We start from the raw sequence: 17,205 nt of genomic DNA, 5'->3' as shown, positions 1-17,205 counted from the left end.
ATAATTTTCTGCTAAGACTACTCTTCATCATTACTATTCCTAGCCCTCTTTCTTCCCCTCTAGTACAGTGGTTTCCATAAAATGGGAATCATGGCCTAAATGCAAGGAGACCATGACCTTACATAACCACACCCCATTCTATCCCCTCCTGAAGCTCTGTAAGTTCCTAAACTCCTCAGTCATTTTGAGGCATTTGTGTACCAGGGCAATTCAACTATCATGGTACCCAGAGCAAGCCATACCCCCAACCCCCACCCCTTCCTGCTCTCCAGCTCAACTTGTGGCTGTTACAGGCACTTTCGTTCGCTGTGCTCTGGGCAGTGACCAGTCAATTAGAGGACCATTCAGTTCCCCCTTTTGATTTCCTTGTGACAGTCTCACAGGATGAGCAGATACATTAATTATTCCCCCCCCCCCAAAATCACCTTTCTTTTGAACTTCCTTATAATTATCATGGTGCCATCCAGGTTTGCCTCTGCAAGGTCATCTTTAATTCCTTACTCTCATCCTGGCTTTCCTGTCTCTACAATACCACTTGCATATGTCCCCTTTGCTCTACTTACATCACCCTATTTCAAGCCAGCATCACCTCTGATCTGGACTATTACAATAACCTCTTCTTTGATGCTCTTGCCTCTAGCCTTTTACCTCCAAGCCTTTCTCCACAGAGCTGCCAAAGTGGTTTTCCTAAAGGGTAGATTTGATAATTTTATTCCCTTATTTAATTAACATCAGTGGCTCCCTACTGACTCTAAGATGAAATGTTATTTCATCTTTACCTCATCCTTTAATCTTTTTGTGATGTTTCCTGTTTACAAAGTACAATAAATATTAGTATAGTCTTATATGATTTTAAAATAAATATACATGTATTGTAAATATGTGTTCATACTTTACTGATGGAATACAAAATCAAAAATATGTGGATCAGGGGCAGCTAGGTGACAGTGGATAAAGCACCAGCCCTGGATTCAGGAGGACCTGAGTTCAAATCCGGTTTCAGACACTTAACACTTACTAGCTGTGTGACCCTGGGCCAGTCATTTAACCCCAGTTGCCTCACCAAAAAAACAAACAACAACAACAACAAAAAAATGTGTGGATCACTTGAGCAACTAGGTGGTACAGTGTGAGTGTTAGACTTGGAATCAGGAAGACCCAAGTTCAAATCCTTACTCCTATACTTAAAATCTGTTTGATCTTGGGCAGCAACCTCTCTCAGCCTTGCTTTTCTGATGTGAATAATAATAGCACCTACCTCATAAGGTTATTGTTAAGTGCTTTGCAAATGTTAATGTATTATAAAAATGCTAATTATTATTATCATCCTCATAGTATTTTACCCATTATTAACACTTACATAGGACTTTCACTTAGCTCTTGCATTTTATTCTTTGTCTCTTTCCTCTTTGTTTGTTTGTTGTTTTTTTTTGCCCAGGGTCACACAGCTAGTTTTCTTCTTTGTTAATATACCTACAATACCTTGACTAGTTTTACTCTGGTTTTTGCTTTGGAGACAGGAGTGGGTTTTTTGTTTTTTTGTTTGTTTGGGTTTTTTTGGTGAGGCAATTGGGGTTACCCAGTGTCACACAGCTAGTAAGTGTCAAGTGTCTGAGGCTGTATTTGAACTCAGGTCCTCCTGAATCCAGGGCCAGTGTTCTATCCACTGCGCCACCTAGCTGCCCCATGGAGACAGGAGTTTAAATATGATAATCTGTAGGCCAGAGAACAGAAATCCTAATCTGAAGCAGTTGTCTAGCCAGTTATTAAAGAGCTGCCCAAAAGGAGGTTTACTTTGGTAGTACCTTAGCTCATCAGCTTTCATCTTTGCCTTTGTCCACCCTGCTTCCAACCTGTTTGGAGCCTGGGCAATCAGTCAGTCCCTGAGGCAAGAGTAGGAGTCCCTTATTTTCCTATACTAAAGAAAAATGTGTTCTTGGTCTCTTTTATGTTGGCATTTTGAACATTCTATAGAAAAATGATTGCAGATAATGGTTAGGTTCAGTATCACTTATTAGGAAAGCACCACAAAAAAAAAGGAAAGTACCACATAAGCTCAGTTATGAGTCAAACAGGTTTTTGCAATTTTGTTTGAGAACCTAACCATCAATTTTATAACTTGGGAAAATACATTCCAGATTCCAAATAGTTAACTGACAGATTAAAGCCATTTTTATATTATATTTTAGTTATAAATTAGTATAATTTGCATCATTAATTTAAACGGTTCAAGCCATCGCAGTGTTTTGATGGTATTTCATTTCATATCCAGAAGCATACAAAATTTGATTTTAATATTCTTTTAAAATTTTAGATTCCCTGAAGGCTCTTGCAGACATAATATGTGAATACCCTAATATTCACCAAAGGTAATGATATACTCTTCTATGCTATATGTTTCTGTTGTTTTTCTTCTTTTTTAACAAAACAGAATTCTATTAGTGACTGTTTAAAAGCTAATGGGGGGGGGCAGCTAGGTGGCGCAGTGGATTAAGCACCGGCCCTGGATTTAGGAGGACCTGAGTTCAAATCCGGCCTCAGACACTTGACACTTACTAGCCGTGTGACCCTGGGCAAGTCACTTAACCCCCATTGCCCTGCAAAAAAAAAAAAAAAGCTAATGAAGGGGGCAGCTAGGTGGTGCAGTGGATAAAGCACTGCCCCTGGATTCAGGAGTATCTGAGTTCAAATCTGGCCTCAGACACTTGACACTTACTAGCTGTGTGACCCTGGGAAAGTCACTTAACCCCCATTGCCTTGCCGGAAAAAAAAAAGCTAATGAAAATTTATTAAGAAAAAAAGATGGTATATATAGACACTGAAGGCAATATTAAGAAAAAGAAATGGTATGTAGAGACACTGAAGGCAATGTGTTAATATTATTTATTATCTTTAGGATTGCCCATTCAAAAGCATATACTATTTTAATGCACATGTGATATACTTTTTTATAGAGCTGTTACCATAAAACCAATACTTCTAATTTTGCTTTTTTTTAACTTCTCACTGTTTCACATTATAAGTTTCCTATAACTTCTTAAAGTCAAACTTTTGTCTGACAGTCATTCTTCTTGTGTATGTTTTTTTTAATGTTTACATAATTGGATCTGTGAGGAACTTTTCCTTTCCTCAATTAAGATAATATACTATTCATTTTCTTGTTTCAGGATTATTGGGGTTTTTTTTCCTTTTTTAGGGATGGGGGTGGGGACCAGACCTATCATTTTACTAGCACAAATAGTACTAGTTCAGTACCTTCTCTACAATTTATAATCTTGAAAGGTAGAGGGGAGGGAAAAGGAAAATTTATTAAGTGCCTAATATGTACCAGGCATTGTGCTAAGCTCTTTACAAATATGTCATTTGTTTTTCACAACACCCCTGGGAGGCTGGTACAATCATTATTCCCATTTTATAGATGGGGACACTGACGCAGATAGAGGTTAAATTGCTTGCCAAGGGTCACACAGCTATCAAGTGTCTTAGACCATATTTTAACCCAGGTCATCCAGACTCAAAGTATGTGGCTCTCTCCATTTCACCAAGCTCCTCTTAGAGAGCTGCTTGAAACAATGTGTTCAAGGGGCTGGTCCACATTCACACAGCCAGTGTATGTTAGAAATGGGCCCTAAACAAGGTCTTCTGTGCAATGCCACCTCCCCACTTCTTAAAAATTACAAACTAGAAAATCAACAGACATGAACATTTCCAAACACAAGAAAGACCTGAAAGTGGCAACTTCGAATCTACATATGTATGTCCCTTTTAACTGTAGGGGCCAAATTTTAATTGGGGAGTGTTAGTTAGGCGGCTCACTGCAATAATAGCCTCCTTCAAAAACAGAACAGGGTTTACTAACAACGAAATTAAAAACACAAGTAAGATTAGAAGAATTAAGGGAAAGGAAAAAAAGGAATGGGGGAAGGAAAATAATATGACCTGAATCACACCACCACCCAGGGCTCAACAGAGTATGCAGCTGCATCCTATGCTTTCCAGCTCCAAAGTCAGAATGGCGAATCTCCTCCCTTCTACTTACCAGCAACCCCTTGGCTCCCAGGAAACAAGGCGGACAGACACACAGCCCAAAGCTAATTGGCTGGCAGCCCTGACTGACAGAATTAACAGACGCCGGAGGTCACTTGACTGCCCTCACCCGATTTCCTATCATTATAATTTGGCCAGGCCCACATAGGCGTTGGCTCTAGGTCGGTGGAGCACTGTGCCAGTAAGGAGGCTCAGTGCCTGAGCTCCCCACCTGGGCATGCACTGGGGCTTCTAGACTGGCTTTTTTTAAAATTGCAGGGCAGTGAAGGTTAAGTGACTTGCCCAGGGTCACACAGCTAGAAAGTGTCAAGTATCTGAGGCCAGATTTGAACTCAGGTCCTCCTGAATCTAGGACCAGTGCTTTATCCACTGTGCCACCTAGCTGCCCCCTGCACTGGGGCTTCTAAATCATGATTAATTCTTTACATAACATACAGTACATTTGAAGTAGTACCAACATTGCCCTGCTTGTCAGTATTCTCCACTGAAGGTCTCTTTAGTCCCTTTTTTTTTTAGTGAGGCAATTCGGTTAAGTGACTTGCCCAGGGTCACACAGCTGGTAAGTGTCTGAGGCTGGATTTGAACTCCGGTTCTCTATTCACTGTGCCATCCCTAGTCCCTATTTTTAATGTTTAATTTTTCTTCTTTCCTCTCTTAGCTTTTCTTTAATTACTACTGCTGCTCCCTTCTTCCCACCCCCTAAAAAGCTTTCCTCTTCACCTCCTGACAAATAAAAACTTTCCCTTTGGATATTGGACATGTTTTTTAATTCATTTCCTGTAACTTCTTAAAGTCAAACTTTTGTCTGACAGTCATTCTTCTTTTGTATGTTTTTCTTTTTATGTCACTGTATTTTAATGGTCATGTGTGGAAATGTATGTAACCTATAGTCCATCATTCCAGCTTTGCCACTTAGCTATGTTGTTCAGGCATTTCAGGTATGTCTTACTCTGTGGCCCCATTTGGGATTTTCTTGGCAGAGATACTGGAATGGTTTGCCATTGCCTTCTCCAGCTCATTTTACAGGTGAGGAGACAGGGTTCAGTGACTTGCCCAGGGTCACACAGCTAGGAAATGTCTGAAGTCAAATTTGAACTGGGGGGGGTGGCAGCTAGGTGGCGTAGTGGATAAAAGTACCAGCCCTGGATTCAGGAGTACCTTAGTTCAAATCCGGCCTCGGACACTTGACACTTACTAGCTGTGTGACCCTGGGCAAGTCACTTAACCCTCATTGCCCAGCAAAAAAAAAGAAGAAAAGAAAATTTGAACTCGGGTCTTCCTAACTCAGGCCCAGAACTCTATTCACGGCACCACATAGCTATATGTATGACCTTTTGTCAAATTGTTTAAACTTCTCTGAGCTTTAGTTTCCTCATTTGCAAAATGAGAGGATTGGTCTAGATGGCTTCTAAGGAGCCTTCTAGCTCTAAATCTATGATCCTTTGAAAATCTATACCACTGAATATTCATTAAGTACACACAGTAGTAGTAGTAGTAGTAGTAGTAGTAGTAGTAGTAGTAGTAGTAGTAGTAGGCGGCCTCCACCAGTCGCGGATGACTATGGATCAGCGCCTTGAAGAGCCACAGGCCACAGTGTGGCTGTGCAGTACGATATGGGAGCCACAGCTCCTGAGTGACTTATTTTAATTTTATTTTAATTTTAATTTTTTAGTGAGGCAATTGAGGTTAAGTGACTTGCCCAGGGTCACACAGCTAGTAAGTGTTAAGTGTCTGAGGCCAGATTTGAACTCAGGTACTCCTGACTCCAGGGCCAGTGCTCTATCCACTGCGCCACCTAGCTGCCCCCTCCTGAGTGACTTATAACCGGTAACTGCTGCATCCTGTGTTATATCTACCCCATGAGGAGCAGCTGGAGTGTCCTCACCAGGGCGCTGGCCTGGGCGGATCAATATGGAAAACAAGCTGTTGCCCATGCAGCAGGTTTTCCCTCTCCGTGACGTTGGTGGATCCAAAGGAGAGGCAGAGCCAATACAGTTTGGCACCAGTGCCACCACAGGAGTTGCCAGAGGGATGTGATGTCCAACATCCAACTGCCTAAAGGACTCCGACTCCTGATTTTTCCTCAGGGTTAACTCCTGAAGCCTTTCCCATATATGGGTATAGCCGCAAGGCAGTGGAGGTTTAAAATCAGGGTTCCTTCCCCTAGGCGGGTTGCCTGCCAAGGCTAACAAGCCCCACCTACCCGAAGTGACTGGTTTTAAGGCGCCAGTGACTCGCCTTCACCCCTTCTCTCGTTAGTGGAAAAAGTTCCACCATGAGAAGGCCAGGAGTTGGGCTTCGGTTGTCAGAGGCTATTTGAGAAGCACACCACTGGAGCATTTTATAGAGAGGGGGAGCTTATCTCCACTTCCACCCCAGCAAGACAAAGTGCACACAGTGTAGTGACAATTTGGATGAGACTTGGGTATGTTTGGAGGCAGTAGGGAAGAAACCAGTAGATAGGAAGAGGTTAAAGATTTGAGATTGAGAGAGGATGATTGCAGATACAGTCTGCTGAAAATGGGAAGGCATGGGATCAAACATACTGTTAAAAGGTTGCCTTTGCTCTGTCTGACACTGGGGGGAAAAACAGGAAATGATGTCAAAAAGGGCTTTGAGATGATGGCAATGGGAAGAGATATCACAGTTGAATGGTTTCAATTTTCTTCAATTGTCAATAAGAGGCAAAGTACCAGGGGCAGCTAGGTGGCGCAGTGCAGCACCGGCCCTGGATGCAGGAGGACCTGAGTTCAAATCTGGCCCCAGAAACTTGACACTTACTAGCTGTCTGACCCTGGGCAAGTCACTTAACCCCAATTGCCTCACCAAAAAAAAAAGAAGAGGCAAGGTACTCAGCTGAGAGGGGAAGGGAGAGGTAGAGGAGGCTTGGGGAAAGGGAAGGTTCTGTGGGCAGTGACAAGGAATTTTAAAGACTGCTTTATTGCAGTAAGGGTCCAGTGGAGGTTGGACAGTACAATTTGTAATGTACCCAGTCAACACAGTTATGAGACTTCCTCCCACTGCATTCAGTGTCTTATGAGCAGGACTGCGTCAAGTGGATCCAGGGCTACGATTTGGAAAAAGATGAGTTGATAGGACAGAGGGGGCAAGAGATTCAAGAACAGGGGACAGTTTATAGAGTTCAGAAGGAGGAGGAAAGGAGGGAGTCAGAGCAAAAATGGTCTGAAAAGTTACTGAGTGGAGTGGGGTTAGATGTTTTGATTGAGGGTAAAGGATGAGCTGAGGAGGAGTTGGGGCATAGAGAAAGGTGGAACAGCCAATAGGTTACTGTCAGACAGGGGAAGAATGTCAAGAGTTTCTAATTAGGGAATTGGAACATTTATGGATAATGATGAGATCTATTGTATGACTATCCTGGTGTGTGCCTAAGGTGAAGGAGTGGGTCATGGGATTTAAGAAAGTTAGGGAGCTTTGAGGAAGCATCTGTGTGACTACTGAGGTCTCCTAGTATAAGGGCAGAAGATGAGAATTAGAGAAAGGTGAACCAGGTGCTGAACTTCTTGAGAAAGGAAAAATGACTGGAGGGTCTGAATATTGGAGCCACTGTAATTGGGATTAGGTGGGGAGAGTCCAAGACCTGCCTCTGACATGACTAGCTATCTCACATTGGGGAGGTCACTTCACTTTTTTGAATGTCAGTTTCCCTATCTTTAAAACAGGGATAATAGGGGCAGCTAGGTGGCGCAGTGGATAAAGCACCGGTCCTGGATTCAGGAGTACCTGAGTTCAAATCCAGCCTCAGACACTTGACACTTACTTGTGTGACCCTGGGCAAGTCACTTAACCCCCACTGCCTGGCCAAAAAAGAGTAAAAAAAAAAAACAAAAAACCCAGGGATAATAAAAACGTGTAGGGGGCAGCTAGGTGGCGCAGTGGATAGAGCACCAGCCCTGGAGTCAGGAGGACCTGTGTTCAAATCTGGCCTCAGACACTTAACACTTACTAGCTGTGTGACCCTAGGCAAGTCACTTAACCCCAATTGCCTCACCAAAAATAAACAAAAAAAACCCCAACAACTTGTATATCTCATTAGGTTGCTATATGGATCAAATGAGATAAAATATGTAGTACTTTGTACTGATAAAGCCTTACATACAGTGTAAGACATTGGCAATTCACGTGAAGAAGATGTGGAGATTTTGGTAGACTATATGCTCAATATGAGTCAGTAGTGTGAGATGGCAGCCAGAAAAAATGGGGCAATCTTAAACTGCATTAAGAAAGGCTTAGTTTCCAGGAATGAAGAGGTAATTATCCAAGGTTACTTTGTCCTGCTGAGACCACATCTAGAATAGTATATTCATTCCTGGGTATTACATTTTAGGAAGAGTTTTCATAAGTTGGAAAACATCCAGAGGAGTGCAACTAGGATAAATGAATAAATGAATTATTTGCTAAGTGCTCACTATTTACAAAGCACTGGGGTTACAAATAGCAAAGCAAGGAGTCTTTGCTCTCAAGGATCTTCCATACTAAAGGGGAAGACAACATATATGGAAGGTTGCCATCTGAAAGTTAGACAGAACGGTCCCATGGTCCGTTGAGTGTAACAGCAAAGCAAATTAATAATGCTCCTTTGATGTTATTTCTATTCATTTGGTGTCAAATATGGGTATCTAACTGAGATTACATGAAGCCCATCTATAGATGCTTTTTCTGCAAATAGGTAGTCTTTGAAATTCATTCATTTTTGAAGGGTTCACCCTTTTAATGAACCTGATGAAGAGCTCCTTGTGAGCAGGTGTTTTATTTTTTTCATTTGTATCCCCAGTGCCTTGCACATAGTGAGCAAAGAAATGCTATTTCATTGATTCATTCAAAGGTTAACAGCAAAGGGGGTCTTTTTTTTTTTTTTTTTGGTCTTGACAGCCATTTGTGGAGGGTGTTGATTTTTCCTGAGTGCTCCACATAACTGTCACAAAAAAAAAAATCTTGTACCCAGTAATCTATAAATTGATCTCTACATATTACATGTATGTTTTCTGTCATTACTTTGTTTCTTTGTGACAAAAGCAGATTCAGCAGGACTTTTATTTATTTATTGCAGGACAGTGAGGTTAAATGACTTGCCCAAGGTCACATAGCTAGTAAGTGTCAAGTTTCTGAAGCTGGATTTGAATTCAGGTCCTCCTGAATCCAAGGCCAGTGCTTTATCCATCCACTGCCCCACCTAGCTGCCCCCCAGGACTTTTTAAAAAATTGTAATGGTCTATATTTAAATCATTCCTGCCAAAAAGTAGTTTAATTGCTTGGGGGGGGGTTGTTTTGTTTTGTTTTGTTATTAGTAGTTAAGTAACAAGTGATGTATTATGTTTACAGCAGTCGTTTTGTGTTTGTGCCTGGGCCAGAGGATCCTGGGCCTGGTTCTATTTTACCAAGGTAAACCATATTTTTTACAACTTTAAGGGAAATTTGAGGAACTTTTAAGAAGTAATCTGTACCATCCAAATTATTTTTATAGGCCACCACTTGCTGAAAGCATCACTCATGACTTTAGGCAACGGGTACCATTTTCAGTTTTCACTACTAATCCCTGCAGGTAAGTAATCATTCTTTTTCTTTTGTTGAAATACATGACCTGATTAAAATGTTTTCAATGTATTTATTGATTTCTCGTGGATGAATCAAAATCATTTCATCGTAAATGAAAAAGAAGAGATACTAATAGAATTCAAAGCTGTTGAGAAATGGTATAGTACAGTAGAAAGAGCAGGACTTGAAGTTACAGGCCCTGGGTGCAAATTACAGCTCTGACGCTTATTATATGTGTGACCTTGGATAAGTCACTTGTATTCTTTTTCCCCCCTTTTTTCTTTTTCTTGGTGAGGCAGTTGGGGTTAAGTGACTTGCCCAAGGTCACACAGCTAGTAAGTGTTAAGTGTCTGAGGCCCCATTTGAACTCAGGTACTCCTGAATACAGGGCCGGTGCTCTATCCACTGCGCCATCTAGCTGCCTTCTTGTATTCTTTTTAATCTGCATGATGTAGGGACTGAATTTGCCTATTTCTGAGGTCCAGTCTAGCTCTCTCAAACTGTTCTGTTGATAAGTAGTATTTTACATATTAGATAAATTATTGAAAATGTACATTATTGCCTATGTGTGTACAAATTGTTCTCAGAACCTCACCCTTTAAGAAAATTTATCAAAGAATGGAAACATTACAAAACATTTGCTGTCTATATAACTGATTATAATTTTTGTCTGTAAAACAATTTTCTGCAAAACGAATGGGATAAGTGGATTGCTATTACAAATGAAGTTTGCTTTGAATTAAAAAATCAAAGAAAGATAGCATGGCATAATGGATAGAAAGCCAGTCTTGAAGCCAGAAAGGCACCTCCTTTTGGGGGGGGGGGAGTGTGAGGCAATTGGGGTTAAGTGACTTACCCAGGGTCACACAGCTAGTAAGTGTCAGGTGTCTGAGGCTGGATTTGAACTCAGGTCCTCCTGAATCCAGGGTCGTTGCTCTATCCACTGCGCCACCTAGCTGCCCCCTAGGCACCTCCTTTTGACACATTCTTGCAGACTTTCAAAGACTATCAAGTTGTAGAGATGATGACCTACGGTGGTAGAAAGTATTTCTTCACTTGGGAGGTCCCTAAACAAAAATAATTTTTTTAAAATCCTGCTTAAGTATTAAAATTTTAACCCATTTTCATCCTAGAATTCAGTATTGCACACAAGAAATCATTATCTTTCGTGAAGACTTGGTGAATAAAATGTGCAGAAATTGTGTCCGTTTTCCTAGCAGCAATCTGGATATTCCTCATCATGTAAGTTAACATTTTTTTTTTTTTTTTGCGGGGCAGTGAGGGTTAAGTGACTTGCCCAGGGTCACACAGCTAGTAAATGTCAAGTGTCTGAGGTTGGATTTGAACTCAGGTCCTCCTGAATCTAGGGCCAATGCTTTATCCACTGTGCCACCTAGCTGCCCCCCCAATATATTTTCTTAAACTGTATTGTCATATTGAATTAAATAAAAATTATCTGTCCCACAGTCATATAACACTTATACTTTTTTTTTTCAATGCTTCTGTCACAGATTAAACCATGTGTTACTGAGGACTGTTTTAAAGAATTGTTATTTTTTATCTTTAATCTAAAGTGTAAAATGAAGATTTTAAGTACATTCATATTTAAAGATGCTAGTATCTTTTCAGTTTTTATGCAATTATTGTGGTTTTTTTTTTAGAGGATTGTGTACTACCTTACCTGACATAAGGAGTTTATGTCTGAGTATCTTGTTTGTCTCTACAACAGTGGTCAAGCTTGTACCTTTAGTTTTTTATATTACTTGTTTCTTACCTGATTTGAAATAACTTGTCTACATCAGATTTTTCAAGTGAAAAACTGAGGTTCTTTTTGTCTTACATATACTTTTTTCTATTTCTTTTGTAGTTTGTAAAGACTCTTTTATCACAAGGACATCTCACTCCCTTACCACTTTATGTCTGTCCAGTGTATTGGCCATATGATCATACTTTGAGAGTGTATCCTGTTCCTGATCTACTTGTCATCGCAGATAAATATGATCCTTTTACTATTACCAATACAGATTGTCTTTGTATAAACCCGGTAAGAATTCATTTAACATTATGTTATTTGCTACCATTAGATTTTTTTAAGATCTTTAACTTTCTAAGTTAAAATTTGACTCACTTCAGAATATATAGGAATAGGGGGCAGCTAGGTGGCGCAGTGGGTAAAGCACCAGCCCTGGATTCAGGAGTACCTGAGTTCAAATCCAGCTTCAGACACTTGACACTTACTAGCTGTGTGACCCTGGGCAAGTCACTTAACCCTTATTGCCCCGCAAATAACAAACAAACAAACAAAAAAAAGAATATATAGGAATATAATAATAGCAAGAGAACTTGGTTGTTTTGCTATAACAGAAAGAAAGCTTACTGTCTTTCAGATGTGGCTACTAAATAATGATATCCACCCCCACATTTTTACAAAAATAGCAGAACTTTTACATGAAAGTGAATGTTGTATCAACAGATACACAAACCTACTTCCTCCAACCACTGCTATGACTTTGTATTGATTGAAGACTTTTTTTTTAATTGGCAAAAATAATCTGGAGATAAATTGGATGAATTAACACCTGGAAAATGAAATTTTTTTGTTAAAAACTTACAAAGTATATGAGCCAATTGTGGATAACATGTTGGACTCATTTTCCCCTATAGCACAGAATTTCATGAATGCTTCAGATTTTCTATATAATAATAATAAAATTGATTAGTTCTGACTTTAGGGAATGAATATTAAATAAGCATTGTCATTAAGGTCAAAGAAATGTCAACAGTCATTTGTGATTTTGATATATGTACTTCTCTAAATCTCTAGGATGTTGGGTTTTTTTCTAAAGGCTTTGACCTTTTATTTCCAGGTCTTATGATAAAAACCCATCATAAATTCTTTTCAAAAAAATTTGTTCAATTTTCCCCTGAAAAAGAATTATTAATGCTTGTCCCTTTTTTGGTTGCTTATACTCTAAGTAGCAGTCTTTGAAAAACTTTCTGTGTATTCACATTTTCTTTCAGAATAAATATACTTATAAATCAGCTCTTTAATAATAGCTGTCCTTTTTTGTTGTCTCTCTCTCCCCCTCACCCCCACCCCATTAGAATGTAAACTTCTTAGGGGGAGAGACTTCCTTGCTTATATTTGTATCCCCAAGGTTAAGAACAGTATGTGGCTAATATAGTAAACATTTAATAAATTTTCTATCATCTGTTATCCTCACAATTAATTCTTCTTAAATGAACCAAATTTATTACTTTTTCCACATTTTTATTATACTATGGGAAAAAAACACCCTTCAATCATAAACACACAGCTTCCCTTCCTTCTTTTAGACCTCTTGTGACAGTGAGAAACTGCTAGTAAATGTCAAGTGTCTGAGGTCCGATTTAAACTCAGGTCCTCCTGAATTGAGGGATTGTGCTTTATCCACTGCACCAACTAGCTGGCTCACTTGCTTTTTTCCCCCCATCATCGATGTTTGTCTTTAATTTTTTTTTTTTTTTTAGTGAGGCAATTGGGGTTAAGTGACTTGCCCAGGGTCACACAGCTAGTAAGTGTTAAGTGTCTGAGGCCGGATTTGAACTCAGGTACTCCTGACTCCAGGGCCGGTGCTCTATCCACTGTGCCAACCTAGCTGCCCCTGTCTTTAATTTTTTAAAGTGAATATCCCCTATTCATGATGGAATGCATAGCCAGTTTAAAAAGAAAATGTCATTGCAGCTAGTCGACCTAGTACAAGCAAAAACAATAAGATTTTAAGTATCAGAGAATAAGAATCAAAAGTAAGAAATACAAATGAGTTGCTATATTTACTATTTGGGATTCAAAAGTATAATTACTGATGTAAAGACACTTACTTTTGATACATTTTGATACACTGTTTCATTTCATTTAAAATACCAAGTGTCTCACTTATAGATCATATAAAATCCAATTTTTCCTCCCCTCACTTTTATCTCAACATGAAAGAATATGGATTGTTCTTCACAATAACTACTAGTACAAGCCTTGACCTTAAAATTACTTCTTTTGTAAACTGAAATTTGTTTCATTTAAATACTTAAATTTTTTTAAGGGTTCTTTTCCAAGAAGTGGATTTTCATTCAAGGTTTTCTATCCTTCTAATAAGACAGTAGAAGACAGGTGAGTGTATTCACAATTCTGTTAACTGTGTTAGGCCATCAGCTTTCTTCGGGATATGTAATAGGAATCATTTTAAAAGGGAAAAGGTTAAAAAGTCACTTTAATCAAATGGTGTATTTCCACCTCTTTGTCACTATCTGGTGCTGTGGATAAGGCATAGGCCACATGGAGGGCAGTGAGGAAAACCTCAGGGTTCAGATCCTGCCTCTGACACTAGCTTCATTTTCCTCATCTGTAAAATGAAGAGGTTGGATTCAGGTTCTGTCCAGCTCTAATTCCATGGGCTGATAAAATTAACTATCTCTAAGAACTCTGTCTCTAGCTCTGGATTTTGCTTTTTGTGATGCTTACTATGTACTACTAGGCTTCCTTCCTTCCCATTTTTTCCTTAATTCCCTTTATGATTTTGATGTTTTGTTCCTCAAAACTTCTAGATTTAAATACTAACTCAGCCTTGTCTTACTTTGTTTCAATCATTCTACTCTTTGTGAAATCTGCGTCAGCTGGTTTGCAGGCTTAACACCAAGTTCTTAATATTTGAGTCAGTCAACAAAGTATTTCTAAAAATTTATAACAGGTTTTCTTTTTCTTGCCTTTTCAAGTGGGTGGGGAGGGAGGTAGAGAATGCGGGACTGAAAATAAAATAAAGTTGAATTTTTAAAAACATTATAAAGAAAAGAAGTAAATAGAAGAAAAAAAGGTATTTTTAAGTACCTGTGCTGGGCACTATGCAAAGTACTAGGAATACAAAGAAAGGCAAAAAAACAGTGTCTTTCTTCAAGAAGCTTACTTTTTTTTTTTTTCCTGGGGCAATGAGGGTTAAGTGACTTGCCCAGGGTCACACAGCTAGTAAGTGTCAAGTGTCTGCGGCCACATTTGAACTCAGGTCCTCCTGAATCTAGGACTGTCGTTTTATCCACTGTACCACCTTGATGCCCCAAGAGCTGTGTTTTCAAATGAAGATCAACCTTTCCTCTCTCCCACTCACCTCCCTCCATTTAGAAAACAAGAAAAATTAAACCCCTATTACAAACATGAGTAGTTGAACTCTGTAAAGGAAGCCTGGGATTATAAGAATTGGACATTTAAGAGGGAAGGAAAGTGTCAGTATCATAAACACAAAGGATGGTTTTATTTCAGTTATTAAATATTTAATTTTATTAAATGAAGTAACATTTTTCTCTATTTTTCAGCAAACTTTAATAAGACTTCTGGGATTCTCCAAGATGGAACCAAATTTACTTAGAATTTTGCTTAACTTAATTTAAAATGCTATATTATCTTTATTTAAAATGCAATAAAAGGGGCAGCTAGGTGGTGCAGTAGATAGAGCACCGGCCCTGGAGTCAGGGGTACCTGAGGTCAAATCTGGCCTCCGACAATAAAAGCAATAAAAAATTATGTTAACCTCTAGAAGGAAATTTTATAGAAGAAAATTTTCTGCATGTTCTAATCCAATAAGCATCTATTAAGTGCCCAGGCACTGTGCTAAACTTTGAGGATACAAATAAGAAAGAAAATCCCTGCCCTCAAGGAGTTTACAATCTGATGGAGGAAAACAACACACAAAAAAGAAGATGCAAGGAGATAAGGAGTACCATACTGTTCCATGAAGTTGAAACCAGAGCAGCTGAGAGAGTTACCATGAAAATCCTGAGCCTTTTTATCAACAATGACAAAATAAAGCATTTTAATTTTATAGCTAAAATTCTCAATGCAATACATTTTTCATGAAATATTTGAAAAAAGTATACAATGACAGTGTTAACAGAAACCAAAACCAACCATATCGAAGTTATTTTAGTGCATTGTCTCGTACTTTATATTTTTAAGAATAAAGTTATTCGGGGGCGGCTAGGTGGCGCAGTGGACAGAGCACTGGCCCTGGAGTCAGGAGGACCTGAGTTCAAATCCAGCCTCAGACACTTGGCACTTACTAGCTGTGTGACCCTGGGCAAGTCACTTAACCCCCACTGCCCCGCAAAAAAAAAAAAAAAAAGATAAAACAAGAATAAAGTTATTCATTGTTCTTGGTCTAGATTAATGAAACAATTTTAAGTGGTCTCAATGGTTTGTTGTCTCTAGACAATAATTATATTTTCCATATGTGAGCCCATTTAATAGCAAAAACCCCCTACAAAATTATAGAATCTTTTTAAAATAAGTTTTCAAAAAGCCATGAGATCACCATTTCTTCTAGAGATGTCTTCAATAGTTTTTTTTTTTCACTTCCACAGCCTTAAGGTTCCCTATTATTAAAGATTTCATACTACCTTTTCATCTTTTTGAAAAGATACAAGCAGTCTTGCTAGATAGACTAAAACTGACATCTTTAAAGGCAGGCAATTAAACCAGTTCCCACAATGATTGTAAAGAAGCTACTCAAAGCGCCAATGAAATAGACAGGTATTTTCTACTATTGTTTAAAAAGAACAGCTGAACAAGTTAAAATCATGAGTAGTGAAGCGTACAGAATAGACTGGCATCACTATGGAAGTATTAAATCTATCAAGGGAGCAGTTTAAACAATTGATCTGTGTTGACATATAGTGTAAGACCCATCAGCAGAATCAAGGATGGCAGGGTTTTTTCACTTCAACGACTAAAAAAACTGGATTCAGAGTTTATGAGACATCTCACTTAAAGCCTCTATCTCCACTCATATCATGAATTACCTTAACAGTAGATTCTAAAATACTTAATAAGCATCCTATTTTTCCATGAAGATTGTTTTATTTGGAAAGGATGGCATTGTCCAGCCTACCACAACCACTCAGATACTCCATAGCTACCTCGATATTGAGGTACAAGGACAAGGACAAGGGTCCTTTTTTTAAATTAAGCTTTACCCAGTGAAAACAAAGGAGGTATAAATAGCTAATTCCACACCAATATTAGTTATTCTCCAGGAATCTGGCTTATCTCATTAACTCACTGAGGTTAATCAACATGGATGACAGAACAGAGAAACTGCCAGGTCATACAACTTTCAATTCTGAAACATTTCCCACAGCCTGTGTGGGAAAGAACCTTTCCAATAAGAATAAAGATAGGATGTCCGTTGTCATTAGTCAAGTCAACCAGTATTTATTAAGGGCTTACTGTGTTGTTTGCCAGACGTATAAAATGCTGAGGATACCAAAAAGGGGGGGGGGGGAGAGACACAAAAACGCCATCTTTCAAGCAGTTCTCATTCTAAGGAGGGAGAAACAGAAAAAACCATACATACATACATACATATATATATATATGTATATATGTATATACACACACACACACACACACACACACACACACACAGAGTATATAAAAGGCATTCTGAGAGAGAAAGGCATTAGCCCCTCGTGGAGTGTCAGGGGGCATCTGGGATAAGTAGAATTTGAACTGAGTCCTGAAAGAAATCAAGCATCTTTAAAAAAAAAAAGCCACTCCAATCACAGCAATAAACCATGAATACA

The 17,205-nt window shown here is 39.0% G+C and overlaps 1 protein-coding gene across 2 annotated transcripts in view; it reads left to right on the top strand.

Annotated features, from left to right (window-relative positions):
• POLE2 (DNA polymerase epsilon 2, accessory subunit) overlaps positions 1 to 16,885 on the top strand; it is a 42,806-nt gene extending 25,921 nt beyond the window's left edge. The window contains exons 13-19 of one of the 2 annotated variants that reach the window (XM_043985616.1): positions 2,315 to 2,369; positions 9,391 to 9,447; positions 9,530 to 9,607; positions 10,734 to 10,842; positions 11,468 to 11,644; positions 13,680 to 13,747; positions 14,941 to 16,885. In XM_043985616.1, coding sequence (XP_043841551.1) covers positions 2,315 to 2,369; positions 9,391 to 9,447; positions 9,530 to 9,607; positions 10,734 to 10,842; positions 11,468 to 11,644; positions 13,680 to 13,747; positions 14,941 to 14,950 — 554 coding nt within the window. In that variant the 3' untranslated portion in view covers positions 14,951 to 16,885. Of the gene's footprint in view, positions 1 to 2,314; positions 2,370 to 9,387; positions 9,448 to 9,529; positions 9,608 to 10,733; positions 10,843 to 11,467; positions 11,645 to 13,679; positions 13,748 to 14,940 lie in introns of both variants that reach the window. The other variant, XM_043985615.1, reaches the window with a different exon arrangement.
• The last annotated feature ends 320 nt before the right edge of the window (positions 16,886 to 17,205 follow it).

This window comes from Dromiciops gliroides, chromosome 2, assembly GCF_019393635.1.
Source record: "Dromiciops gliroides isolate mDroGli1 chromosome 2, mDroGli1.pri, whole genome shotgun sequence".
Lineage (NCBI taxonomy): Eukaryota > Metazoa > Chordata > Mammalia > Microbiotheria > Microbiotheriidae > Dromiciops > Dromiciops gliroides.
This window is presented reverse-complemented; position numbering and strand designations above follow the sequence as displayed.